Raw genomic sequence first — 24,500 nt, 5'->3', positions numbered from 1 at the left:
TCTTTTTTTTTTTTTTCTTTGAGACAGAGTCTTACTCTGTTGCCCAGGCTGGAGTGCAATGACACAATATCGACTCACTGCAACCTCTGCCTCCCGGGTTCATGTGATTCTTGTGCCTCAGCCTCCCAAGTAGCTGGAATTACAGGCACGTGCCACCACGCTCGGCTAATTTTTGTATTTTTAGTGGAGACGGGGTTTCGCCATGTTGGCCAGGCTGATCTGGAACTCCTGATCTCAAGTGATCCGCCCGCCTCGGCCTCCCAAAGTGCTGGGATTACAGGTGTGAGCCACAGCACTGGGCTTGTTTGATGTTTATTCATCAATGTTCTTTTGGTGACAGGTGACCAAAGCCTAACTTTATCTGGCTTAAATGGAAAGCCAATATATCAGCTCATATAAGAGAAAAGTGCAGGTGTACTGACTTCATTAAAGTATGGTTGGATCCAGGTACTCAGATGATGTCATCAGAAATACACCTTTCTCTCCTTCACTTAATATTGATTTCCTCTGCGTAAGCTTCATTCTCAGGCAGGCTCTCTCCACTTGGTAGTGAAAATGGCCGTTCTAAAGATGCGACAGGTTGAGAATTTTTAATTCTGTAGTACTTTGAAATCCTCACCAGATAATTATGTTTCACATTATGCCTGGGACTTCAGTCAGCCACATTTTAAATGCCACTTAAAATGTCAGCCACGGCCGGGCGCGGTGGCTCACGCTTGTAATCCCAGCACTTTGGGAGGCCGAGGCGGGCGGATCACGAGGTCAGGAGATCAAGACCACGGTGAAACCCCGTCTCTACTAAAAATACAAAAAATTAGCCGGGCGTGGTGGCGGGCGCCTGTAGTCCCAGCTACTCGGAGAGGCTGAGGCAGGAGAATGGTGTGAACCCGCGAGGCGGAGCTTGCAGTGAGCCGAGATTGGGCCACTGCACTCCAGCCTGGGCGACAGCGAGACTCCGTCTCTAAATAAATAAATAAATAAATATAAAATGTCAGCCACATGTTACAGAAACTGAGCCCCAGGAAGTGTAAAACCATAACAGAGAACAAAGACAAGCCCTGGAAAGCAAAAATGATGGGACATAAAGACCTCACTCTGATCTTTTATTAATGGATCTTTTAGAAATAGACTGTTACAAGTCCCAAAGCATTTTCACTCATTTATCAGACATTTACTCACTACCTACTATGTATCAAGTATGGTGCTGGGGGTTCAGATGAGTAAGACTTGATCCCTCTTTTCACAATCTCAGAAGGTAGCAGACAAGATAGGCACACTACCAACCATATTGCAACATAGTGAGGGCTACTGTCCAAGTGTGGGTTGGGCAGGTGCTTGGTGGTGCAATATTTAGGAAAAATTGTGTCGAATGTTTTCTAAAGTCCCTTTTAGTTTGAAATTTCTGCAGTTTATTTCTCCTTCTGAAGTCTTCCTTTCTACTGTAAGGGGGATTTAGCTCTGTGGGGATGTGGGTGGACTCCAGCTAAACCTACTTACATATCACCTTAGGAGTTTTTTCTCACAGTAAAAGCCGTTTCCAGGGCCACAGTTTAAAATTACTTATGTATGCTCCAGAAGAAAATCACTTGGAATGACAGAAGCAAAGGCTCGTGACTTGTAGAGAGAATGGAAAGTAGGTGTGTTCAATGAGAATGTTAAAAGAGCTGCAGAAGGAGAAAGACCAACTGCACAAGAAGAATTTCATTTGAATAGCCCAGTCTAAAATTTACAATGCAAATAGATGCTAAGACAAGGAAAGGACCTTAATTTTATTTTGGTCTTTACGTGGAAACCCATGGAAGTTTTGTGCTAAGCCTTAGGTATTGTAACACTTCAAAATTTGAAGTGTCTCTGTTTCTTAATCTCTTGTATGTGGCCTTTTCTGTTCTTCCCATTAACTGTTAGAAAGCTATTAGTCCTGCAGAGAGGAGATCTCTGCATAATAGTGGCCACCATTCATGGAACACTTAACATAGGCCACTGTGCCTTTCATCCTCACATTTAAAAATACTTGACTCATTTAATCCTCATTCTAGGATTGGTAGGCAGGTAGTAACATTATTATGCCCATTTTTAAGGTGTAAAAAGAGGAACTCAGAGGAGTTGAATTTGCCCAAAGTCCCAGAGCTAATAAGAGGCACAGATAAAAATACAGAGATTTCTGACACTAGAGCCCATCAAAAGATTAGATAGTAGATAAAGTAGATATATAGACAGATGGATGAACAAACAGATGCACAGACAGATAGATGATGTTCATGAGGAAGAGAGTCTACTCTTAGCTCTTAGTGGTTAACAAGAATCTGACTTATTTAGGGAGCTGGTCAAGTTGGTTACAAGTTGAAACCTGGAATCCTCACATGTTTGCCCTTGTTTCCAGAGCTCAGAGCTGCCACAAAGAAGCCCCATTAAAGCCCAGAGTTTAGCCTGGCTGGAGACCCTTCCTCTTTCAGCTTCTACTTCCCAGAGGAATTTCTAAGGCTCTTGAGGCAACAGATAATCCTATTTGCCAAACCTTTTGAATGATAATCACCTAGGGTAATTTTTAAAATTCAGAGTGCATGTTGAAATGATTACATGTTGAAATGATAATATTGTAGTTATACTGAGTTAAATAAAATATTAAAATTTAACCTGTTTCCTTTTACTTTTTAAAATGTGGCTGCCAGAAAACTGAAAACTACATATGTGGCTTGCATTATATTTTATTGGAAAGAGGTGCTCTATAGAATATGCTAACTTAGAAGGTTAGTTTTAAAGGTACTAAAAGTGTCACTGGGATAGGCAGGGAAAAGAGATGGGACAGGAGTTCAGTGTGAAGCTGTCTTCACAGGCAGAATTAAGAATAATTCAGGACAGAAATATAGTTATAATTAAGCATTAATCAGGCTGCACTTTGGCCCACTTCCTTGCAACCAAAAGTCATGTAGCACTAGATACTGACCATTTTCATCTCCACTGTTCTTATAGATAGGATTTCTGACATTAGAATCATAAGGCTTTTGTTTAAGAATTACTTAAGGCCAGGCGCAATGGCTCGTGCCTGTAATCCCAGCACTTTGGGAGGCTGAGGCCGGCGGGTCACTTGAGGTCAGGAATTCGAGACTAGCCTGGCCAACATGGTGAAACCCCGTCTCTACAAAAAAATATAAAAATTAGCTGGGCGTGGTGGCGCACGCCTGTAATTCCAGCTACTCGGGAGGCTGAGGGAGGATAATTGCTTGAACCCGGGAGGCAGAGGTTACAGTGAGCCGAGATTGCACCCCACTGCACTTCAGCCTGGGTGACAGAGCGAGACTCTGTCTCAAAACAATAATAATAAGAAGAAGAATTGCCTAGTATGTTTTTCAGATTCTGAATTCCATTAGGACAACTGATGCCAACCAGTTTGAAGACCCCCACAGAGGAACCGAATCAGCATGAGAATACAGCTGTTTCTTCTCCCTGTCCCATGACTTCACCCTGCACTCTTCAACCCATCAACAATTCAACACTTCGGCCCACTCCAACACCCTTGAAATCCCTAGCCCCAAACTCCTCAAAGATATGGATTTGAGGTTCCTTTCCATCTCCTCATTTGGCGACCCTGCGATTAAACCTCTTTCTCTGCTGCAACTCAGTGTCACAGCCTATTGATTTGTCCCTCACATTGGGCAACAAACCTATTATGGTTACAAGTGAGGCTTCTTTTTCTTCCCCATTGTTTCCTACTCCTTCAACTTCCTTAAAGCAAAAAGGGCAATTTATTCCTGGGTGTTTCATAAAACCCAAGGGCAGGATAAAGCGGGAAAGAAGTTAGGGCTAGAATGTTCTCTATTCCTTGTTTCTGCCTCTTTCTTTTTCCATCTGCTCCATTTTTTTTTTTTTTTTTTTTTTTTTGAGATGGAGTCTCACTCTATTGCCCAGGCTGGAGTGCAATGGCACAATGTCAGCTCACTGCAACCTCTGCCTCCTAGGTTCAAGTGATTCTCCTGCCTCAGCCTCCCGAGTAGCTGGGATTACAGGCATGTGCTGCCACACCTGGCTAATTTTGTTTTTGTTTTGTTTTTTTTTTTTAGTAGAGATGGGTTTTCATCATGTTGGCCAGGCTGGTCTCAAACTCCTGACCTCAAGCCTCCCAAAGTGCTGGGATTACAGGCATGAGCCACTGCACCCAGCCTGCTCCATTTTCTTTCTTACAGCAACCCTATCATCCCTGTTTCCTAGCCTATATGACAGAAAATGGCCTCCACCAAAGGCCCACAAATTTAGATTTCCTTAGTTAGACAGAAGAGCTAAAGTGAGTTTAAGTGTTAAGAGTCTCCATAGACAATACCAAAAATGAAAAAAATAATAAGAGCCACAATTTCCAGAGAAGGATTGTGATTGGTACAGCTTGCATCTAGTCCCTTTCCTGGATTCATCAACTGTCCCCAGGGTGCCATGGGCACACTGTACTAAGTTAGTAGTTCTTAGGGTAATAACCTCATTACCAAAGTGGGAGGGGTTGGCCGGGCGCGGTGGCTCACGCTTGTAATCCCAGCACTTTGGGAGGCCGAGGCGGGCGGATCACGAGGTCAGGAGATCGAGACCACGGTGAAACCCCGTCTCTACTAAAAATACAAAAAAATTAGCCGGGCGTGGTGGCGGGCGCCTGTAGTCCCAGCTACTCGGAGAGGCTGAGGCAGGAGAATGGCGTGAACCCGGGAGGCGGAGCTTGCAGCGAGCCGAGATTGCACCACTGCACTCCAGCCTGGGCGACAGAGCGAGACTCCGTCTCAAAAAAACAAACAAACAAACAAACAAACAAAAAAAACAAAGTGGGAGGGGCAGGGGTGATTCCCAGAAAACCAGGGAGGGTGAAGGGAATAGGAACACACGAAGCAGACGAGCACATAATTGGCACCTATGCCCGCACATAGTGCTGGCTGTGAGAACCAGCACAGATGGTCCAAAGAAGCTCTGTCAGTGCTCTGTAACTGCAAGTGTTTGTTATGGATTGAATTGTGCCCTCACTCCCAAATTCATATGGTGAAGCCCTAATCCTCAATGTGACTGTATTTGGAGATAGGGCCTTTTAGGGAGGCAATTAAGGCTAAATGAGGTCATAAGGGTGGGGCCCTAATCCCACAGGATGTGTGCCTTATATGAAAAGGAAGAGAAACCAGAGTGCTCTCTCTAGCTCTCTCTCTTTGTCTCTCTCTCTGACTCTCTCTTTCTTTGTCTCTCTCTTTCTCTTCATGCACACAGAGGAAAGGCCAGGTGAGGACATTACAAGAAGGGCAGCTATCTACCAGCCAGAAAGAGAGGCGTCACTAGAAACCAATCCCGATGGCACCTTGATCTTGAACTTGTAGCCTTCAGAACTGTGAGAAAATAAATTTCTGTTGTTTAAGCTACGCAGTCTGTGGTATTTTATTATGGCAACCCAAGCTGACTAATACAGTGTTGTTATTAAATTCGAGCTTACTGCCTGTCTTTCCCTAAGCTCTGGTGTGATTTCTCTGAAATTAGTAAAAGGTTTTCATGAAGTGCCTTTTAGAGAAAAAAAATAGGAGATGATCCTCTGGATCTAGAGCTAGGCAGAGTCTTAGACTTGATACCAAAAGCATAAGCTATAAAAGGAAACATTGATAAACTGCACCTCACTGAAATTAAAAAACTTTTGTTCTGTGAAAGCCCAAGTGAAGAGAATAAAAAGACAAGTCACAGCCTGGGAGAAAATATTTGCGAACCACATATTTGACAAAGGACTACCATCTAGAACATCTTTTTTAACAACTCTCAAACCCAACAGTAAAAGAACAAACAATTCAACTGGAAAATAGGCAAAAGACATGAAGAGACACTTCACTGAAGAGGATATACAGATGGCAAATAGGCACATAAAAAGGCGTTGAACATGATTAGCCATTAGAGAAATACAAATTAACACACATTGAGATATCACTACACATATATCTGACTGGATACAAATTAAAAAGACTGACAACACCAAATGCTGGGGAGGATGCGGAGAAACTGGATCACTCATAGATTACTGGTGGGAATACAAAAATGATATAGCCACTTTGGAAAACAGTTTGTCAGTTTCTTTAAACACTAAATATACAACTGCTATACAACCCAGTAATTGTACTCCTGAACACTTATCACAAAGAAATGAAGACTCATGTCCAAACAAAACTGTCACAAATGTTCTTAGAAGCATTATCTGTAGCAGCCTAAAACCAGAATCAGCCCAGCTGTTCTTCAACAGATGAATGGTTAAACAAAAAATGCCACACCATGGAATTCTATGCTGTGTAGTATTTTATTACTATTTAACAATAAAAAGGATCAAACTATTGATACTCACAACAACCTGGATCAATCTCCAGAGAATTATGCAGAATGAAAAGAAGCCAAACTCAAAAGGTTTGTGTGATCCCATTTATGTAACATTTTTTGAAATGACAACATTTTCAAAATATAGAACAGATTAGTGCTTGCAGGTGGTTGGGGAATGGGGGTGAGAGGGAGGTGGGCATAATTATAAAAGGGCAAGAGGAGGGATCATTGTAGTGATGGAAATCGTCTGTATCTTGACTGTCATGGATGATGATGTGTATACATGAGCCTACACAAGTGATAAAATTGTTTAGGGCCCGGCGCAGTGGCTCATGCCTGTAATCCCAGCACTTTGGGAGGCCAAGGCAGGTGGATCACCTGAGGTCAGGAGTTCGAGACCAGCCTGACCAACATGGTAAAACCCTGTCTCTACTAACAATACAATATTAGCTGGGTGTGGTGGTGCATGCCTGCAATCCCAGCTACTTGGGAGGCTGAGGAAGGAGAATCATTTGAATCCAGGAGGCAGAAGTTGCAGTGAGCTGAGATTGCACCATTGCACTCCAGCCTGGGCAACAAGAGCGAAACTCCGTCTCAAACACAAATAAATAAAATAAAAATAAATAGTTTAGAACTTACACACACAACACACAAACATACATACATACATACACATACATGAGTACAAGTAAAACTAGAGAAATCTGAAAAGGTTCAGTGTATTGTATCAATATCAATATCCTAATTGTTGTGCCAGGTGCAGTGGCTCATGCCTGTAATCCCAGCACTTTGGGCTGAGGCAGGAGGATTGCTTGAGGCCAGGAGTTTGAGACTAGCCTGGGCAATATAGTGAGACCTCGTCTCTAAAAAAAATTTTTTTAAACTTAGCTGGGTATGGTGGTGCATACCTGTAGTCTCAGCTACTTGGGATGCTTGAGGCCAGGAGTTGAAGGCTGCAGTGAGCTATGATTGTACCACTGCACTCCAGCCTGGATAACAGAGCAAGGCCCTAACTCTTGGAAAAAGAAAATCCTAGTCGTGATATGACAGTATGGTTTGTCAAAATGTTAACATTGGAGGGAAACTGAACAAAGTGTATAAGGATCGCTCTATATTATTTCTTACAACTGTTATTGGCAGCAAATCTGTATGGGTCTGCAGCAACCTCAATTCTTGCCTCCTCAGAAGAAAGAATTTGACTCAGGGGCACAGGCAAAAGGAGAGACCAAGGCAAGTTTTAGAGCAGGAGTGAAAAAAGCTTTAGAGTAGGAACAAAACGAAGGAAAGAACACTTGAAAGAGGACCAAGCGGACGACTTGAAAGACAAGTGCGGCCGGGTACGGTGGCTCACGCTTGTAATCCCAGCACTTTGGGAGGCCGAGGCGGGCGGATCACGAGGTCAGGAGATCGAGACCACGGTGAAACCCCGTCTCTACTAAAAATACAAAAAATTATCCGGGCGTGGTGGCGGGCACCTGTAGTCCCAGCTACTTGGAGAGGCTGAGGCAGGAGAATGGCGTGAACCCGGGAGGCTGAGCTTGCAGTGAGCCGAGATCACGCCACTGCACTCCAGCCTGGGCAACAGAGCGAGACTCTGTCGCAAAAAAAAAACCAAAAAAAAAACTACATGTGAATCCACAATTATCTCAATAAAAACATCAATTAAAAATGTGGATTACTTACCGTGGGATAAGGCAGAGGATCTGAACGCTATTACAGTGCTGTGTAAGGAACTTTAAAGTCTCATTCCCCAGACAAAATTGTATTGTTTCTTCCTCTGTACTTCCACTATAGTGCTTATCACATTGTTTCCTTTCTTTTTTTTTTTTTTTTTCCTGAGATGGAGTCTTGCTCTGCTGCCCAGGCTGGAGTGCAGTGGTGCAATCTCTCTCGGCTCACTGCAACCTCTGCCTCCCAGGGGTTCAAGCGATTCTCCCGCCTCAGCCTCCCAAGTAGCTGGGATCACGAGCACCCACCACCATGCCCACCTAATTTTTGTATTTTCAGTAGAGACGGGGTTTTGCTATGTTGGCCAGGCTGGTCTTAAACTCCTGACTTCAGGTGACCCACCTGCCTCGGCCTCCCAAAGTGCTGGGATTACAGGCATGAGCCACCACGCCTGGCCTATCACATTTTCTAATTGTAGACTGTCTCTCTGACCACACTGAGCTAATTAAGGTAGGGGCCATGATTTATTCTTTATAGACTTAGTGCCAGTTCCATGTGAGCCTCAATATGGTTTGGCCAAATTAAATCATTCTGCTCTATTTTACACCATACAGTTTGGCATATAATAAATCTTCAATAAATTTTGTTGGCTTGAACTAGGTTGTAGTATAGTGTTGTCAGTGGCATGTGAACCAGAGCAACCCCATCTTAAATAGGGGCTGGGTAAAACGAGGCTGAGACCTACTGGGCCACATTCCCAGATGGGTAAGGCATTCTAAGTCTCAGGATGAGATAGGAGGTCAGCAAAAGACATATGTCATCAAGACCTTGCTGATAAAACAAGTTGCAGTAAAGAAGCTGGCTAAAACCCACCAAAACCAAGATGGCAACGAGAATGACCTCTGGTTGTCCTCACTGCTACACTCCCACCAGCACCATTCCAGTTTACAAATGCCATGGCAACATCAGGAAGTTACCCCATACTGTCTAAAAAGGGGAGGCATGAATAATCCACCCCTAGTTTAGCATATATCAAGAAATAACCATAAAAAATGGGCAACCAGCATCCCTTGCGGCTGCTCTATGGAGTAGCCATTCTTTTATTCCTCTCCTTTCTTAATAAACTCGCTTTCACTTTACTGTATGGATTCACCCTGAATTCTTTCTTGCATGAGATTCAAGAACCCTCTCTTGGGGTCTGGATCGGGACCCCTTTCCTGTAACAATTCGATTTCAGAAATGTTAAAAACTTAAAAACTTGAGGTCATTGTGCCCCTTTGACCCAAGGAATGACAGTAATGAAAGAAAGTGGCATTGCAGTCTGAAAAGCTGCCTTTTTGTCCTGGGAGATGCTTACTAGTTTCCTGAATTGGCTATTGTATTGCAAAAAAAAAAATTTCCTCAAGTATAGGGGGCAACTACTGGAGAAAGGGGCATGTCTGAAGTGAGTGAGTTACACCATGAGAACAACAAAAATCTGGAGTATTTTCTTAGTTAACATTACCCACTAAAACCAAAGGGTGGGAGGATTATGCGTTCCTGCTGGCTGATGCTGCTGACAGCACACTGTTTGGACAGAATCCCAGGCACTGCTAGCAGAAGCAGAATTTCTCTCACACAAAAACATGGGGGGAAGGGGCAGAGGATTCAACCAGAGCATTTAGCTATGGAAAACGGAAAACGAAAAATGTCTCTTTAAATGCTAGTGCGGTCACTCCCATTGTCTTTCCAAATTCAGGCCTCCTTAGGGACTTTGCTCAAGTCTTCAAGACAGTTCTTGTCACTAGTTATGACCAAAATAAAATCACCTCCTTCTATGGGATGATTTGGTAGTTGCTCCCTGAAAGGGCCTCTGGCCCCTTCAAAAAAATTCACCTCAGTGGCCAGCAACAGATGCTTGAAATTCCTCTTTGGCAAAAGGAATTCCCCCTTTCAGACTTCACTTTTTTAAATGCAAATAATGTCAGAGTGGGGGTGCCACTTACTGTAATGTAAATCAGTTTGTCAGAGATTATCAATGGATTCTCACAGGAACAAATATAATACAAAATGGAAATTGTATGAATAAAGGACTGCATTAAGGATGGTGACCTCTATAGCCTATTGATAGAGAATAATTTCATTTGGACACGTACTTTCTCGCATTTATGGAGCAACGCTGATGAAGTGCAACAATGTTAAGGTAAAGTGCAATTCGGCACCTACCACGTTTCAGGCACTGAATGAGGTAGTGGGGATACAAAGAAATGGTTTCTCACAATAAAGGGCAAGGGACAAAATACGTGAAGGACAATTACAATATGAATGCTAAGTGCTATGATAAAACTATGTATAAGGTGGGACATCTAATGGGGGCTGGGATAGACAGTCAGGGAAGGCTTCTTGGAAGACTGACTGGTAAGTCAGTCCTGAAAGATAAGTATGCATGTCCAGGGGAAATAGACGGGGAGGTCAGGCATCTCAAATAGCAGAAACTGTGTTAGCAAAGACAAAGAAGTGGGAAAAATCACACTAGGCAGCCATGGAGGTGAACATGCTCCTAAGATCTCCCTTCAAGAAAACCTGCTACAGGAAGTGTAGTTGGTCAACAGCTTCCAGATACCTCACTTCCAGATCTGCCATTGCATTCATGCTGAGGCCAAATTTTTTCTGCTTTACTCCCAGCCAATGACGTAGCATGGCAGGAGTGTCACTGGAAAAGGGGTCTTGCCCCAAACCCCACGAGGTCTTGGATCTCACACAAGATAGAATTCAGGGTGAGTCGCAGAGTATAGTGAAGTTAAGATAGTTTATTAGAGATTACTGTGGTACAGAGTAGGGCATCCTCAGAAAGCAAGAGGAGAAACTCCCCCATCTTAAGCATGGTACTTGCTTATATAGGCTGTTAAGAATAATGTACTTTATTACAAAAGCTTGTGATCAGCTTGTGCTAGGCTATTAGTATTGTTATTTTCCTATGTTACTATTGATTTCAACAAGAATTTCCAAGTGTACTATTATCTTCAAAACAAAACCTATTCTTAAACTAAGAATGCTTTTTGTTCTTGTTTTTGAGATGGAGTCTCACTCTGTTGCCCAGGCTGGAGTGCAGTGGCCTGATCATGGCTCACTGCAACCTCTGCCTCCTGGGTTTAAGCGATTCTACTGCCTCAGCCTCCCAAGTAGCTGGAATTACAGGTGCCTGCCACCACACCCGGCTAATTTTTGTATTTTTAGTAGAGACAGGGTTTCGCCATGTTGGCCTGGATGGTCTCGAACTCCTGACCTCAGGTGATCCACCCGCTCGGCTCCCCAAGTGCTGGGATTACAGGCATGAGCCACCGTGCCTGCTCGGCTGCTTTTTGTTCTTAAAATATTTGGACATTTGCATAAGCCCTGGTTCTTTATTTAGTCAGCATCATTAACTCATTCCCTTGACCATAAACATCTTGTGACCAAGAGTGTCCAATTCTCTGGGAATGTAACCGAGCAGGTTTGGCTTTATCCCACCTGTTTTCAAGATGCAGTCACTCTGGTTAGGATGCCTCTGACAGGAATTCTAGAACTGAGCCATTTCTTGCTGATGAGGGATTCCCTAGTGGTCAATGTTTACCCTGGGGCTCTCAACCTGCCTGACCAAGACTTTCTCAGAGAGCTGTACTGCAACCTAAGCTCCTCCTATCCAGTTCTTCCTTCTATCCTTTTCTTCTTTCATAGGTGTTAGAACTCTATCACAGTTTGAAGGCTCTGTCTGTCTATTCCTGTTCCCTCTGCCCTTTATCCTTCTGAGGTGTTTCCCTGAATAAACCTCATGTGCATCTACATCTGTCATTGCCTCTGCTTTTCAGAGCCCTTGAATTGACACAGTGTTTAAGGAACTACCAGTAGTTTAGCATTGTTGGAGGGTAAAGGGAAGAAGGGTGGGGCAGGAAGGGATGTCCATATCTAGTTTGGGACCCTAAAGGAACGACCTCATAAACTAAGCTAAAGAAAATGGACTTTATCTTAGGCAGTGAGAAGCCACTGTAAGGTTTATGTGTAACCACCAACAGGTTCATCTTGCCCACTGCTCAGATAGAGCCAATTTATCAACACAGGGGAACTGCAATAGAGAAAGAGTTTCATACGTGTAGAGCTGGCTAAACAGAAGACTGGGTTTTTGCGTGTGTGTGTGTGTGTGTGTGTGTGTGTGTGTGTGTTTTGAGACAGAGTCTCATTTTGTTGCCCAGGCTGGAGTACAGTGGTGCAATCTCAGTTCACTGCAAACTCTGCCTTGACTGGGGTTTTATTATTACTCAAATCAGCCTCTCTGAACATTCAGAGGCTAGGGTTTTTTAAAGATAGTTTGGCAGGCAGGGGGTTAGGGAATGGGTACTGGTGATTTGTTGGAGGTGCAATCACAGAGGTATGGAAAATGGTCCTTGTGCACTGAGTCTGCTTCTGGGTGGGGGCCACAGGACCAGTTGAGTCTTGAGTCTCGGGTCTGAGTGGAGTCATCTGTTTGTCAGAAATGCAAAGTCGGACAAGATGTCTCAAAAGGCCAATCTTAGGTTCTATAACAGTGATGTTATTCATAGGGGTAATTGGGGGAGATACAAATCTTGTGAGCTCCAGAACAATGGCTGGTAATAGTTTAACTATACCTACATCTTAGCAGAATTCAGGCCCCTCTCATAATCCTAAACTTGTGGACTTTTTTTAGTTTTATAAAGGCAGTTTAGTTTTGGGAAGGGCTATTATCATTTAAACTATAAATTTCTCCCAAAGTTAGCTTGGCCCATGCCCAGGAGTGACCAAGGGCAGTTTGGAGGTTAAAGGCAAGATGGAGTTGGTTAGGTTAGATGTCTTTCACTGACATAATTTTCTCAGTTACAATTTTTGCAAAGGCAGTTTCATAAGCTGAAGAACAATAGGGTCATATTTGTATTTTATAAATATTCTGAGTATTGTGTGGCAGATGGTACAGAGGGACACAATGTTAGAAAAGTGAAGCTTTTATTAAAACTGAGGCCAGGTGCAGTGGCTCACACCTGTAATCCCAGCACTTTGGGAGGCTGAGGTGGATGGATCACGAGGTCAGGAGCTCAAGACCAGCCTGGCCAACATGGTGAAACCCCGTCTCTACTATAAATACAAAAATTAGCTGGGTGTGGTGGCAGGTGCCTGTAATCCCAGCTACTTGGGAGGCTGAGGCAGGAGAATTGCTTGAACTCAGGAGGCGGAGGTTGCAGTGAGCCAAGATTGTGCCACTGCACTCCAGACTGGGTAACAGAGCAAGACTCTGTCTCTGAAAAAAAAAAAAAGAAAACTCTGAAGCACTCCACACTACAAATGGCAGATTGCCTCAGTTGAAGAAGTAGCAATGGTATTGGAGGGAAGAAATTGATGGTGGAGATATGTAGGCAATAATATGGCAAAAATTGGCAATGAATTGGTTGTAAAAACATGTCTTTTTTTGTTTGTTTGTTTGTTTGTGTTTGAGACTGAGTCTTGCTCTGTCACCCAGGCTGGAGTGCAGTGGCGCAATCTCAGCTCACTGCAACCTCCACCTCCCAGGTTCAAGTAATTCTCCTGCCTCAGCCTCCCAGGTAGCTGGGATTACAGGCACACACCACCATACCTTGCTAATTTTTGTATTTTTAGTAGAGACAGGGTTTCACCATGTTGGCCAGGCTGGTCTCAAACTCCTGACCTCAGGAGATCCACCCACCTTGGCCTCCCAAAGTGCTGAGATTACAGGCATGAGCCACCGTGCCTGGCCATAAAAACATGTTAAATTAAGTTTAAAGCTGCCTCCTAACATATTTTAAGTTCAGCCTAAACATTTCTCCATACATAGTGAACTGTAGCCTCACTGGATGTATAAATATACTGTAACCTACTCTGTGCCAATCACAGAGCTTCAGCCAATCACAGGCAGCCAACTGTTCAAACTGTGTTTAAATCAGGCAAACACTGAGCTGGAACCAATCCAGCTGTTTCTGTACCTTACTTCCATTTTCTGTACATTGCTTTCCTTTTTCTGTTCATAAATATTATCTGACAATGTGGTAGCTCCAGAGTCACATGAACCTATTCTGGTTCTGGGAGCTGACTGATTGATGAATTATTCTTTGCTCAACTGAACTCTGTTACATTTCATTTGTCTAAAGTTTTTTTGTTTGTTCGTTTTGTTTTGAGACAGGGTCTTGCTCTGTCGCCCAGACTGCAGTGCAGTGGCACGATCTCAGCTCACCACAACCTCTGCCTCCCAGGCTCAAGCAATTCTCCTGCCTCAACCTCCTGAGTAGCTGGGATTACAGGCACATGCCACTACCGCCTGGCTAATTTTTGTATTTTTAGTGGAGATGGGGTTTCACCATGTTGGCCAGATGGGTCTTGAACTCCTGACCTCAAATGATCCACCCACCTTGGCCTCCCAAAGTTTGGGATTACAGGTGTGAGCCACTGTGCCTGGCCTCAAGTTGTTTTTTTTTTTTTTTTTAAACACACATGAAGGGAGCGTATAAAAGGAACTAAATTGCCAGCATTACATAAAAAAGACAGGGTAAATTTCTCTGCCAACCATGATGGAGCAACAAGTACAAGACTTGCCTTTCTAATGTAAACAACCAGAAACTGGACAAAATACATGAAACAACTTGTTCTAGACATTGAACACCAGGCAGCATGGAATTGCAATATCTGAAAGAAAGGAACCAAATGAAGAGATATCTACTGACTGGGGGCACTTTCCAGAATGCAGTGTGAGAGGGGAAATCCAAGCACAGCACAGAAGTCTTGCTGAGTTGAAGAGATGAAGATTGGAGTTCAGGAAAGCTGAGATAGCTGGAATTTGGGGAGAAGACTACCAGAGAAGAGTGAGCTATGCAGAGAGAGCTAAAATGATCGGCTGACTTCCTTTGGCTGACTATAAATTAATGCATACATAATAGGGTAAGACCCCACAAGATTAGGCAAAGGATAACTACCACAGAAAGGAGTACCACCAAGGAGCTGTTAGCTGAACAATTCTCAGAGCTTTCATAGGACTGGGAGATGTTTGAGTTCTGACCACTCAGAGTGGAGAAACACCAGGGTATTCAGTAGAGCCCAGAAGGTTTAAGCCTCAATAACAGGTCTAAACTAGCCCTAGATGAAAGGCTGTTCTAGACCTGCCATAAGAGAGCTAAAAAATAAGCCATGAAAAGATCAGCCTGAACTGTATGGAACTTAATTGTGTGTCAAAACAAAACTCAGCATGCCTTAAAGAAGACAATAAAATCCAGACTTCAACAATGTAACATTTATAATGTTCAGCATCCAGTCAAAATTACTAAACTTGCTAAAAGGCATAAAAATGTGACCCATATCAGGAGAAAAGTCAGTCAATAGAAATAGACCCAGAAGCAACAGAGATGAGGGAATTAGCAGACAAGGACTTTAAACAGCTATTATAAGTATGTTAATATACTTAGAGGAAAACATAACATAAAGAGGAGAAAAATAGAAGACTTTTTATTTTTATGTATTTATTTATTTAGAGACAGAGTCTCGCTCTATCACCCAGGCTGGAGTGCAGTGGCATGACCTTGGCTCACTGCAACCTCCACTTCCCAGGTTCAAGCAATTCTCCTTCCTCAGCCTCCCTAGTAGCTGGGATTACAGACATGCGCCACCACACCTGGGTAATTTTTGTATTTTTAGTAGAGATGAGATTTTGTCATGTTCACCAGGCTGGTCTTAAACTCCTGGCCTCAAGTGATCCACCTGCCTCAGCCTCACAGAGTGCTGGGATTACAGGTGTGAGCCACCATGCCCAGCCAGAAGACTTTTTAAAAAGAACCAGGCCGGGCGCGGTGGCTCACGCTTGTAATCCCAGCACTTTGGGAGGCCGAGGCGGGCGGATCATGAGGTCAGGAGATCGAGACCACGGTGAAACCCTGTCTCTACTAAAAATACAAAAAATTAGCCGGGCGTGGTGGCGGGCACCTGTAGTCCCAGCTACTTGGAGAGGCTGAGGCAGGAGAATGGCGTGAACCCGGGAGGCGGAGCTTGCAGTGAGCTGAGATTGCGCCACTGCACTCCAGCCTGGGCGACAGAGCGAGACTCCGTCTCAAAAAAAAAAAAAAAAAGAAAAGAAAATAAAAAGAACCAAATGACAAATATTGTATGATTCCACTTATATAAAGCAGTTAGAATAGTCAAATTCACAGAGACAGAAAGTAAACTGGTGGTTGCCACGGGCTGGGAGGGAGGGAGAAATTGGGTGTTTTTGTTTAATGGGTACAGAGTTTCAATTTGGGAACATGAAAAAGTTCTAGAGATGGATGGCAGTGATGGTTGCATAACAATGTGAATGTACTAAATGCCACTGAACTGGACACTTAAAAATGGTAAAAATAGTAAATTTTATGTTCTGTATGTTGTACCACAATTTTTTTAAAAAAGAGCCAAATGGAACTTCTGGAGCTAAAAAATACAGTATTTGAAATGAAATATTCACTGGATGGACTTAGCAGTAGATTAGAACCTACAGAAGAAAAGGTCAATGAATTCTAAAAAATAGCAATAGAGACTGTCTAAACTGAAGTATAAGGAGAAAAAAAAGGCTAAAAATGAACAGAGCCTCAGTGGCCTGGGAGAAACAATATTAATGATCTCACAGATGTGTACTTGAAGTCTGCGAAGATGAGATTAATAGCAGATTAGATGCTGCAGAAGAAAAATTAGTGAACTTGAAGGCATAACAATAAAAACTATCCAAAATGCAGCAGACACAGAAAAAAAGACTGAAGAAAAAGAAGAAAGGAGAACAACCTCACTGACTTGTGAGACAATATCAAGCAGTCTAGCATACTCAAAATTGACTTTCAGGAGAGGAGAGAAAGGGTAGTAGCAGAAAAAAATATTTGAAGAAATAATGGTCAAAATTTTTAAAACTGGGCAAGGCACAGTGGCTCACGCCTGTAATCCCAGCACTTTGGGAAGCCGAGGTAGGCGGATCACTTGAGGTCGAGAGTTTTGACAAAACCCTGTCTCTACGAAAAATACAAAAATTAGCTGGGCATGGTGGCATGCACTTGTAATCCCAGCTACTCAGGAGGCTGAGGCACAAGAATCACTTGAAGCAGGGAGGCGGAGGTTGCAGTGAGCCAAGATCGTGTCACTGTACTTTAGACTGGGTGACAGAGTGAGACTCTCAAAAAAATTTTTTTAAACTGGATGAAAATTATAAACATACAGATATGCAGCTATGAGAAGCTCAATGGTCCCAAATAGAACAAATGTTAAGGAAATAATACCAAGGAAAATCATAATCAAATTCCTATAAAACAATGATAATGAGAAAATATTAAAAATAGCAAGAGGAATTGGCTTTGCAGAGAAGCAAAGAGAGAAACAGAAAGAAAATAAACTACAGACTTCTCATCAGAAATTATGCAAACCAGAAGAATATGAAATGACATCTTTAAAACACTAAGGAAAAAATGTCAACCTAGAATTCTGTACACAAAGAAAATACAGGTGAAATATGAAGGTGAAATAAAGACTTTTCCAGATAAATAGCTGAGAGAATTTGTTGCCAGCAGACATGAAACATAAGAAATGTTCAAAGAAGTTATTCATGCTGAAGGAAAATAATACCAGATGGGAACTTAAATTTATACAAATGAATAAACAGCACAGCAATGATAAATATAAAATACCTTTCCTGGCTGGGTGTGGTGGCTCATGCCCGTAATCCCAGCACTTTGGGAGGCTGAGGCAGGTGGATCACCTGAGGTCAGGAGTTCGAGACCGGCCTGGCCAACATGGTGAAACTCTGTCTCTACTAAAAATACAAAAATTAGCTGGGTGTGTTGGCAGGCACCTGTAATCCCAGCTACTTGGGAGGCTGAGGCAGAATCACTTGAACCTGGGAGGTGGATTTGGCAGTGAGCCAAGATCAGGCCACTGCACTCCAGCCTGGACAACAGAGCAAAACTCCATCTCAAAAAAAAAGAGAGAGAGAGAGAGAGAGAGAGATGGGCCTAATGGCAGGTGTTGGGGTAATGGGGGATGGGGATGCATCCCTCGTGAATAGATTAATGCCCTCCCCATGTGGAGTGGGGAGTCGTGCTCACTCTATTAGCTCCCTTGAGAGTTGATTGTTAAAAAGAGCCTGGCACCTCCCTCCCCTGTCTCTTACCTTCTCTCTCACCGTGTGATTTCTGCCAGCTCCCCTTCCCCTTCCGCCATGAGTGCCAGCAGCTTGAGGCTCTCACCAGATGCAGATGACAGCACTCTGCTTCCTGTACAGCCCTGCAGAACCATGAGTCAAATACACTTTTGTTTTTCCTCTTTTTCGAGACAGGGCAAAAGGGACTTTGCAGGTGTGATCAAGTTAAGGATTTTGAGATGGGGAGATTTTTCTGAATCTGGTTGGGCCTGTTACAATCACAAGGTTCTTACAAGATCAGAGTCAGAAAAGGAGACATGATGACAAAAGCCGAGGTCAGAGTGACGTGATTGCTGGTCTTGCAGGTGGCCTCCAGAAGCTGGAAAAGGCAAGGGAATGGAGCCACCAGAAGGAACCAGTCCTGCCAACACCCTGATTTTAGTCCACTGACCATCCATTTTGGATTTTTGACCTCCAGAACTGTAGCCTCAATGTCCTCATCTATAAAGTGATAAGATAAACTCATAAGGTAGGTACTATTTTATTAGAGGACATGCCAGATAAAGAGGGGGCCAGATAAGGGCTGTTATAGAAAATGGGGAGAGAGCCAGATAGAGGCTGGGCAAGTTGTCAGATCGTGACGCAAGGGTAACCCAAAGTGGAGAGAGAGACAGAAGGTCAAGACTAGGAAACATCCTAGACTACCATGAAGCCTAAGGAAGTTTCAGCAAGGACTAGGGGGAGCCTTGAGCTAAAGTCAGCTCACAAAGGAGTCCTGTGTATCTGAGGAAAGTGTCAGCCTTAGTATCCTTGCTGTCACTCGCTGGGAGTAACTCATGGGAGGTGTGGCTTTAGTGCCAACATGGCAAAGGATTTCAGACCATAGCATTGGGGGCCCTTGTTCAATTATGCTCTCTGTCATTGCAGGTCTGTGAGGTGCATTTTTTTTTTTTTTCTTTTGAGACGGAGTCTCGCTCTGTCACCAGGCTGGAGTGCAGTGGTGCGATCTCGGCTCACTGCAACCTCCGCCCCCCAGGTTCAAGCGATTCTCCTGCCTCAGCCTCTCGAGTAGCTAGGACTATAGGCATGCATCACCACGCCCAGCCAATTTTTGTATTTTTAGTAGAGATGGGGTTTCACCATGTTGGCCAGGATGGTCTAGATCTCTTGACCTCATGATCCACCCGCCTTGGCCTCCCAAAGTGCTGGGATTACAGGCGTGAGCCACCACGCCAGGTCCTGTGAGGTGTATTCCTACAGCCACTGCATAACCCCAAGTGGTCCCCAAGTCTAGTCAAAGTGAAATTGTTCCATGTCCTAGTTCATGGGCGCCACCAATGACTCTGACGGCACCTTTGAGAGCCCACAGCATTCTTTTCATCCTCTGAACCCCTACTGGCCTTGTGGGCTGTTCCGCTTGTTTGTTCCTTATTTGGTTTGTACTGTCCTGAATTACAAGCCATTTCTTGCTTTTTTTCAGTCACTTATAAATTTAGTAATCCAGTTAGGAATTAGAGGTACGCCAAATCGCTAATCACATGTGAGACTATCAAATCACCTAAGGGTTATTACAAAACATTTTTTTATTTCTTCAGGTTTTCATTTCATGCTGAAGCTGATATATTCCAACTGCAAAAGTATTAGTAACCATAATGGCTGGCCACGGTGGCTCATACCTGTAATCCCAGCACTTTCGGAGGCTGATGGGGAATGGATCACTTGAGGTCAGGAGTTCCAGACCAGCCTGACCAACATAGTGAAGCCCTGCCTCTACTAAAAACACAAAAATTAGCTGGGCGTGGTAGCACATGCCTGTAATCCCAGCTACTCAGGAGGCTGAGGCATGAGAATCGCTTGAACCTGGGAGGCGGAGGTTGCCGTGAGCCGAGATCATGCCACTGCACTCCAGCCTGAGCAACAGAGTGAGACTTGTCCTCAAAAAAAAAAGTATTAGTAGCCATAACTATTACTGACATGCAGACAGTAAAAAGTGAGTGATTTTTTTCCTATTTACTATACCTTTGTTTAGAACTTTTTTTGTTATATAAACACATATACATACAAATTTCGTTTTACAAAAATGAAATTATTCTATACACACTACCTGCCAGTTGCTTGCTTCACTTATGTATTATGGACATGTTACTACTTATAGATGGAGCTAATTCTACATAAAATGCCATTGTATACTATTTCTTTACCAGTCCCTTTTGGTAGGCATATAAGTTATTTGCAATTTTTAATCACAAACAACAATCTAATAAACATTCTTGTCTATACATTATCATCAATTTATGAAAGAAAATCAGTAGCACAATTCTTAGAATTACCCTGTTGAGCCAAAGAGTATTCACATTTAAACTTCTGCTAGCTACTGCCAAAGTGCCTTCCAAACAGTTGTATCAATTTATACCCCCATGGAATGACAATTTTTTAAGCTCATGTCTTTGGCAGGACAAGGATGCTTTTCTGAACCAGATATTAAGCTTCAAGATATTAAAAAAAATAATTTCCTCACTTGCATTTACTATGATTAACTTGTTATTATAATTATTATAAAATCATGGAAAATTAAATATTGGTCTCCATTTAAAGTATGTGTATTGGTTGTTTATTGCTGCTGTAACAAATTGCCACAAACTGAATGCCTTAGAACATAGTTTTATTATCTTAACAATTCTGGAGGTTAGAAGTCTGACACGGGTCTTATTGGGTTAAAATCAAAGTGTCAGGCTGCTATAACAAATTTCCACAAACTGAATGGCTTAGAACAACACAATTTTATTATCTTAACAATTCTGAAGGTTAGAATTCTGGCACGGGTCTTACTGGGTTAAAATCAAAATGTCAGGCTGCTGTAACAAATTGCCACAAACTGAATGGCTTGGAACAACACAAATTTTTTATCTTAACCATTCCGGGAGTTAGAAGTCTGGCACAGATCTTACTGGGTTAAAATCAAAGTGTCAGGATGGGCGCAGTGGCTGACGCCTGTAATCCCAGCACTTTGCGGGGGCTGAGGGCAGGTGGATCACCTGAAGTCAGGAGTTCGAGACCAGCCTGGCCAACATGGCGAAACCCGACAACAAAATGCCCCAAATGAGGACAAAGGTTTTTCAGAAAGTGCCTATACTGGAAAGGCTAGATCGTAAAACATTAAATACAATTGTGTATCCAAGACCCAGTTTGGGTTAATATATGGGATAACCAGGTAGTTTTAACCTCTATGGCTAACTCCATTTCTCTATTTATATAAACAGAGCTAGTACTGCTATATTGACAACTACCAATATACTGCTTTGTCCTGTAAGATCTAACAGCCACACAAGACTTAAACCACTAAACCAAGGTTTTCTTTTTTTTTTTTTTTTTTTTTTTGAGAGTCTCCCTCTGTAGCCCAGGCTGGAGTGCAGTGGCGCAATCTCAGTTCACTGCAAGCTCTGCCTCCCAGGTTCACACCATTCTCCCACCTCAGTCTCCCGAGTAGCTGGGACTACAGGCGCCTGCCACCACACCTGGCTAATTTTTTGTATTTTTAGTAGAGACAGGGTTTCACCATTCACAGGATGGTCTCGATCTCCTGACCTTGTGATCCGCCTGCCTCAGCCTCCCAAAGTGCTGGGATTACAGGCGTGAGCCACCGCGCCCGGCCTTAAACCAAGGTTTTCTACCACAGCCAAGAATACTGCATCTATGCAGGTTTGAGAAGCTTATCACACACCCACACTCGCACACACCATGTCACCCCGTGGAGGTCAACTTCCAACTCTGCATTGATGTTATGCCTCTATATCTTTTATATGTATTCTTTCTCAATTTTCCTATCATGCAAAACAGTAGAAATCTGAACACATTCACACTTGGTTCTGGGTACCCAGTAGTACTACTTGTATGCAATTAAATGAGAGACCAAAACTACGGAACAAGTGCATGTGGTAGGGATTACAGGGGTAGGGAACAGATATAAAAACACAGATGTGCAGATTTAACCAGAAACCTCAAGCATCCACGTCCCATGTCTGGAGCAGAAGGCTACTGGCCAGCTTAGGTCCCTTCACCCATCACTCCTATTATTGGACCCCCAAGCAGGGCCACTGCTTTTACTTTTGAACCTGGGGTCCTCAAAATTAGTGTGAAAAGTCCATAAACACAATCTGGTTGAAAATAGATGATGCAACACACCTAAACTAACCGTCCAACAGTTAAATTCGTGTTACAAAAAAACTAACTTTAAGGCCAGGCACAGTGGCTTATGCCTGTTACAAAAAACTAACTTTAAAGCCAGGTGCGGTGGCTCATGCCTGTCACAAAAAACTAACTTTAAGGCTGGGCACGGTGGCTGACACCTGTAATCCCAGCACTTTGGAAGGTAGTGGCAGGTGGATCACCTGAGGTCAGGGGTTCGAGACCAGCCTGGCCCACATGGTGAAACCCCGTTTCTACTAAAAATGAGAAAAATTAGCTGGGCATTGTAGCGTGCACCTGTAGTCCCAGCAACTTGGGAGGCTGAGACAGGAGAATGGCTTCAACCCGGAAGGCGGAGGTTGCAGTGAGCCAAGATTGCAGCACTGCACTCCAGCCTGGGTGACAGAGTGGGACTCTGTCTCAAAAAAACAAAAAACAAAAAAAACCTTTAACATTTATTTTTGTAAATTTTTTCAACAGGGAAAACAACACACTCCTTGGGGGAAAGGTGAGGGGTTGAGAAGACAGGCCCTGGGTACATATTCTTACCACAGCACCCGGAGTTGTTAGGCCTGCCTAGGAGAGAACATAGGCACTGCCACACCACCACAGGGGACAGCTGCTGTCTGGGGTCAGCAGACCAGCTCACACACCACGCAAGGTTTCTATAGATCTGAGACACAAAATTCTTCATCACAAAACAAGTCCCACCCATCTTCAGAGTCTGTCAGTTCGTCGTCCCCACCTGCAGCCGAAAGCATAAGCAACATCTCGCCCAGCTCAAAGGTGACAGCCTGTTCTTCATCATCAAAGGGGTTGCTGTTCGCTCCTTCCTCAAAGAATTCCCAGAAGTGGTTCCTTCGTTGGCCTGGGTTTCTGCTTGATGTTCCCACTTGCTGTCTCTGTGGCTCCTCTCTACGGCCATCAGGGTACATATGCTTGTAAAAACAGTTCTCTCCAAATGGGCAGCTCCCACGTCCTTCATCAAAATATCTGCATGCCTTGTCGCTCATTGCCTCCTTGTATTTCTGAATGAGTTTCTGCTTCTCTTCTTTCTCCTCCACCCAGTACTCACTTGGAATGACAAAGTTAGATGTGATTCGGCATTGTGGGCAGGACTTGACGATCCTGCTCTCAAATTCCTTAGCACTCCTCCACTTGCGAATGCACTTGAGACAGAAGGTGTGGTTGCAGTTGGAGAGGATCCCGAAGCGGTGCTCGCTGGGGTTGGCTTTCTCATACACCACCTCCATGCAGATCCCACACACCTTGTCCTTGCTGCGCTGCACAGCAAATGAGAACTCCATGTCTTTCTCATGGGCTTCAATGCACGATTGTATATGCTGTGATCTCTGGGCAGCATCCATCGGATGCAGGACCTGCAGCCCACACATGTCACATAAATCTCCGTGGAGATACACACAATTCTCCCCATATCGGCACTGTCCCACTGCAGCATAGGGGCACAGCTGCTTCTTTGTTTCCACGGCGGTTTGCTCTTCCTCTGATTCTTCCTTGGTCACTGAGCCCTGCAGGGGTGCTTCAGTGCAGGAAGGCACAGTACGGCCACAGTAGGGTTGCCCAGGAACAAACTCAATGGCATTCACCCAGTCCTCTGAACCTGCTCCTACAGTTGCAAAGTTTGAATTTCTTGACTCAGCTTCGTTTGTATTCATTTCAACAAGTGGTCCAACTATTGATGAGAGACTTGAGGAAGCAGCAAGGGATGACTTTGTAGTTAGCTCTGTAGCAGTTGCTTCTTCCTGTTTCAGTGGCTTGCTATGTTCACATCTGCAGTGGTCTCCATAAATACAGTACCCTCGCTGAAAATACTTGCACACTACACCACACAGACGGTCAGAGAGGTCATGCGAGTAGTGACAGTTATCTCCTTCCTTACAAATCCCATACTTAAAATACCTACAAGTGACCTGTTTAGTCCAGCTGTCGCCGCTGCCATCGCAAGCGTCGCTGCCGCCGCAAGCGCCGCTGCCGTCACACACGCCACTGTCGCCCCTGCCGCCACTACCGCTGCTACCGTCGCTGCCGTTGCTGCCGCCGACCCCTCCGCCCGCCCTCGGGGACGGGGCGGTGACTGTGGGGATCGGAGTCGTGGAGACCGTTGCCGCCGCCTCCGCCGCTGCCGCTCCTGCTCCAGATGTTGTGGCTGTTGTTCCGGGAGCTGCAGCCTCCGCCATTACTGCTTATCCCACGCTCC

At 44.0% G+C, this 24,500-nt stretch overlaps 1 protein-coding gene and 2 long non-coding RNA genes across 6 annotated transcripts in view; 1 reads left to right on the top strand and 2 right to left on the bottom strand.

The window, feature by feature from the left end:
* The window catches only part of LOC129475816 (uncharacterized), a 91,372-nt gene extending 73,159 nt beyond the window's left edge, over positions 1-18,213 (bottom strand). For all 3 annotated transcript variants that reach the window (XR_010119587.1, XR_010119584.1, XR_010119585.1), the window contains exon 1: positions 18,128-18,213. This is a non-coding gene — a long non-coding RNA (uncharacterized lncRNA). The remainder of the gene's footprint in view (positions 1-18,127) is intronic.
* Positions 9,991-20,688, top strand: LOC134735969 (uncharacterized). Its single transcript, XR_010119588.1, has 3 exons — positions 9,991-10,159; positions 18,463-18,626; positions 19,693-20,688. It is a non-coding gene; the product is annotated as an uncharacterized lncRNA (long non-coding RNA).
* A 2,036-nt stretch (positions 20,689-22,724) lies between these two features.
* LOC129475812 (putative E3 ubiquitin-protein ligase makorin-4) lies at positions 22,725-24,480 on the bottom strand. 2 transcript variants are annotated; one of them, XM_055268200.1, is made up of 2 exons: positions 24,336-24,480; positions 22,725-24,245 (listed from the first exon to the last, which is right to left on the bottom strand). In XM_055268200.1, exons 1-2 carry the CDS (start codon positions 24,478-24,480, stop codon positions 22,948-22,950), a joined length of 1,443 nt encoding a protein of 480 aa, XP_055124175.1. In that variant the 3' UTR covers positions 22,725-22,947. The 2 variants fall into 2 exon arrangements, with proteins under 2 accessions (XP_055124175.1, XP_055124174.1); XM_055268199.1 differs by having other exon boundaries at positions 22,725-24,480.
* Between the last annotated feature and the right edge of the window lie 20 nt (positions 24,481-24,500).

The sequence above is a fragment of the Symphalangus syndactylus genome, chromosome X (genome assembly GCF_028878055.3).
Source record: "Symphalangus syndactylus isolate Jambi chromosome X, NHGRI_mSymSyn1-v2.1_pri, whole genome shotgun sequence".
In the NCBI taxonomy this organism is placed as follows: domain Eukaryota; kingdom Metazoa; phylum Chordata; class Mammalia; order Primates; family Hylobatidae; genus Symphalangus; species Symphalangus syndactylus.
This window is presented reverse-complemented; position numbering and strand designations above follow the sequence as displayed.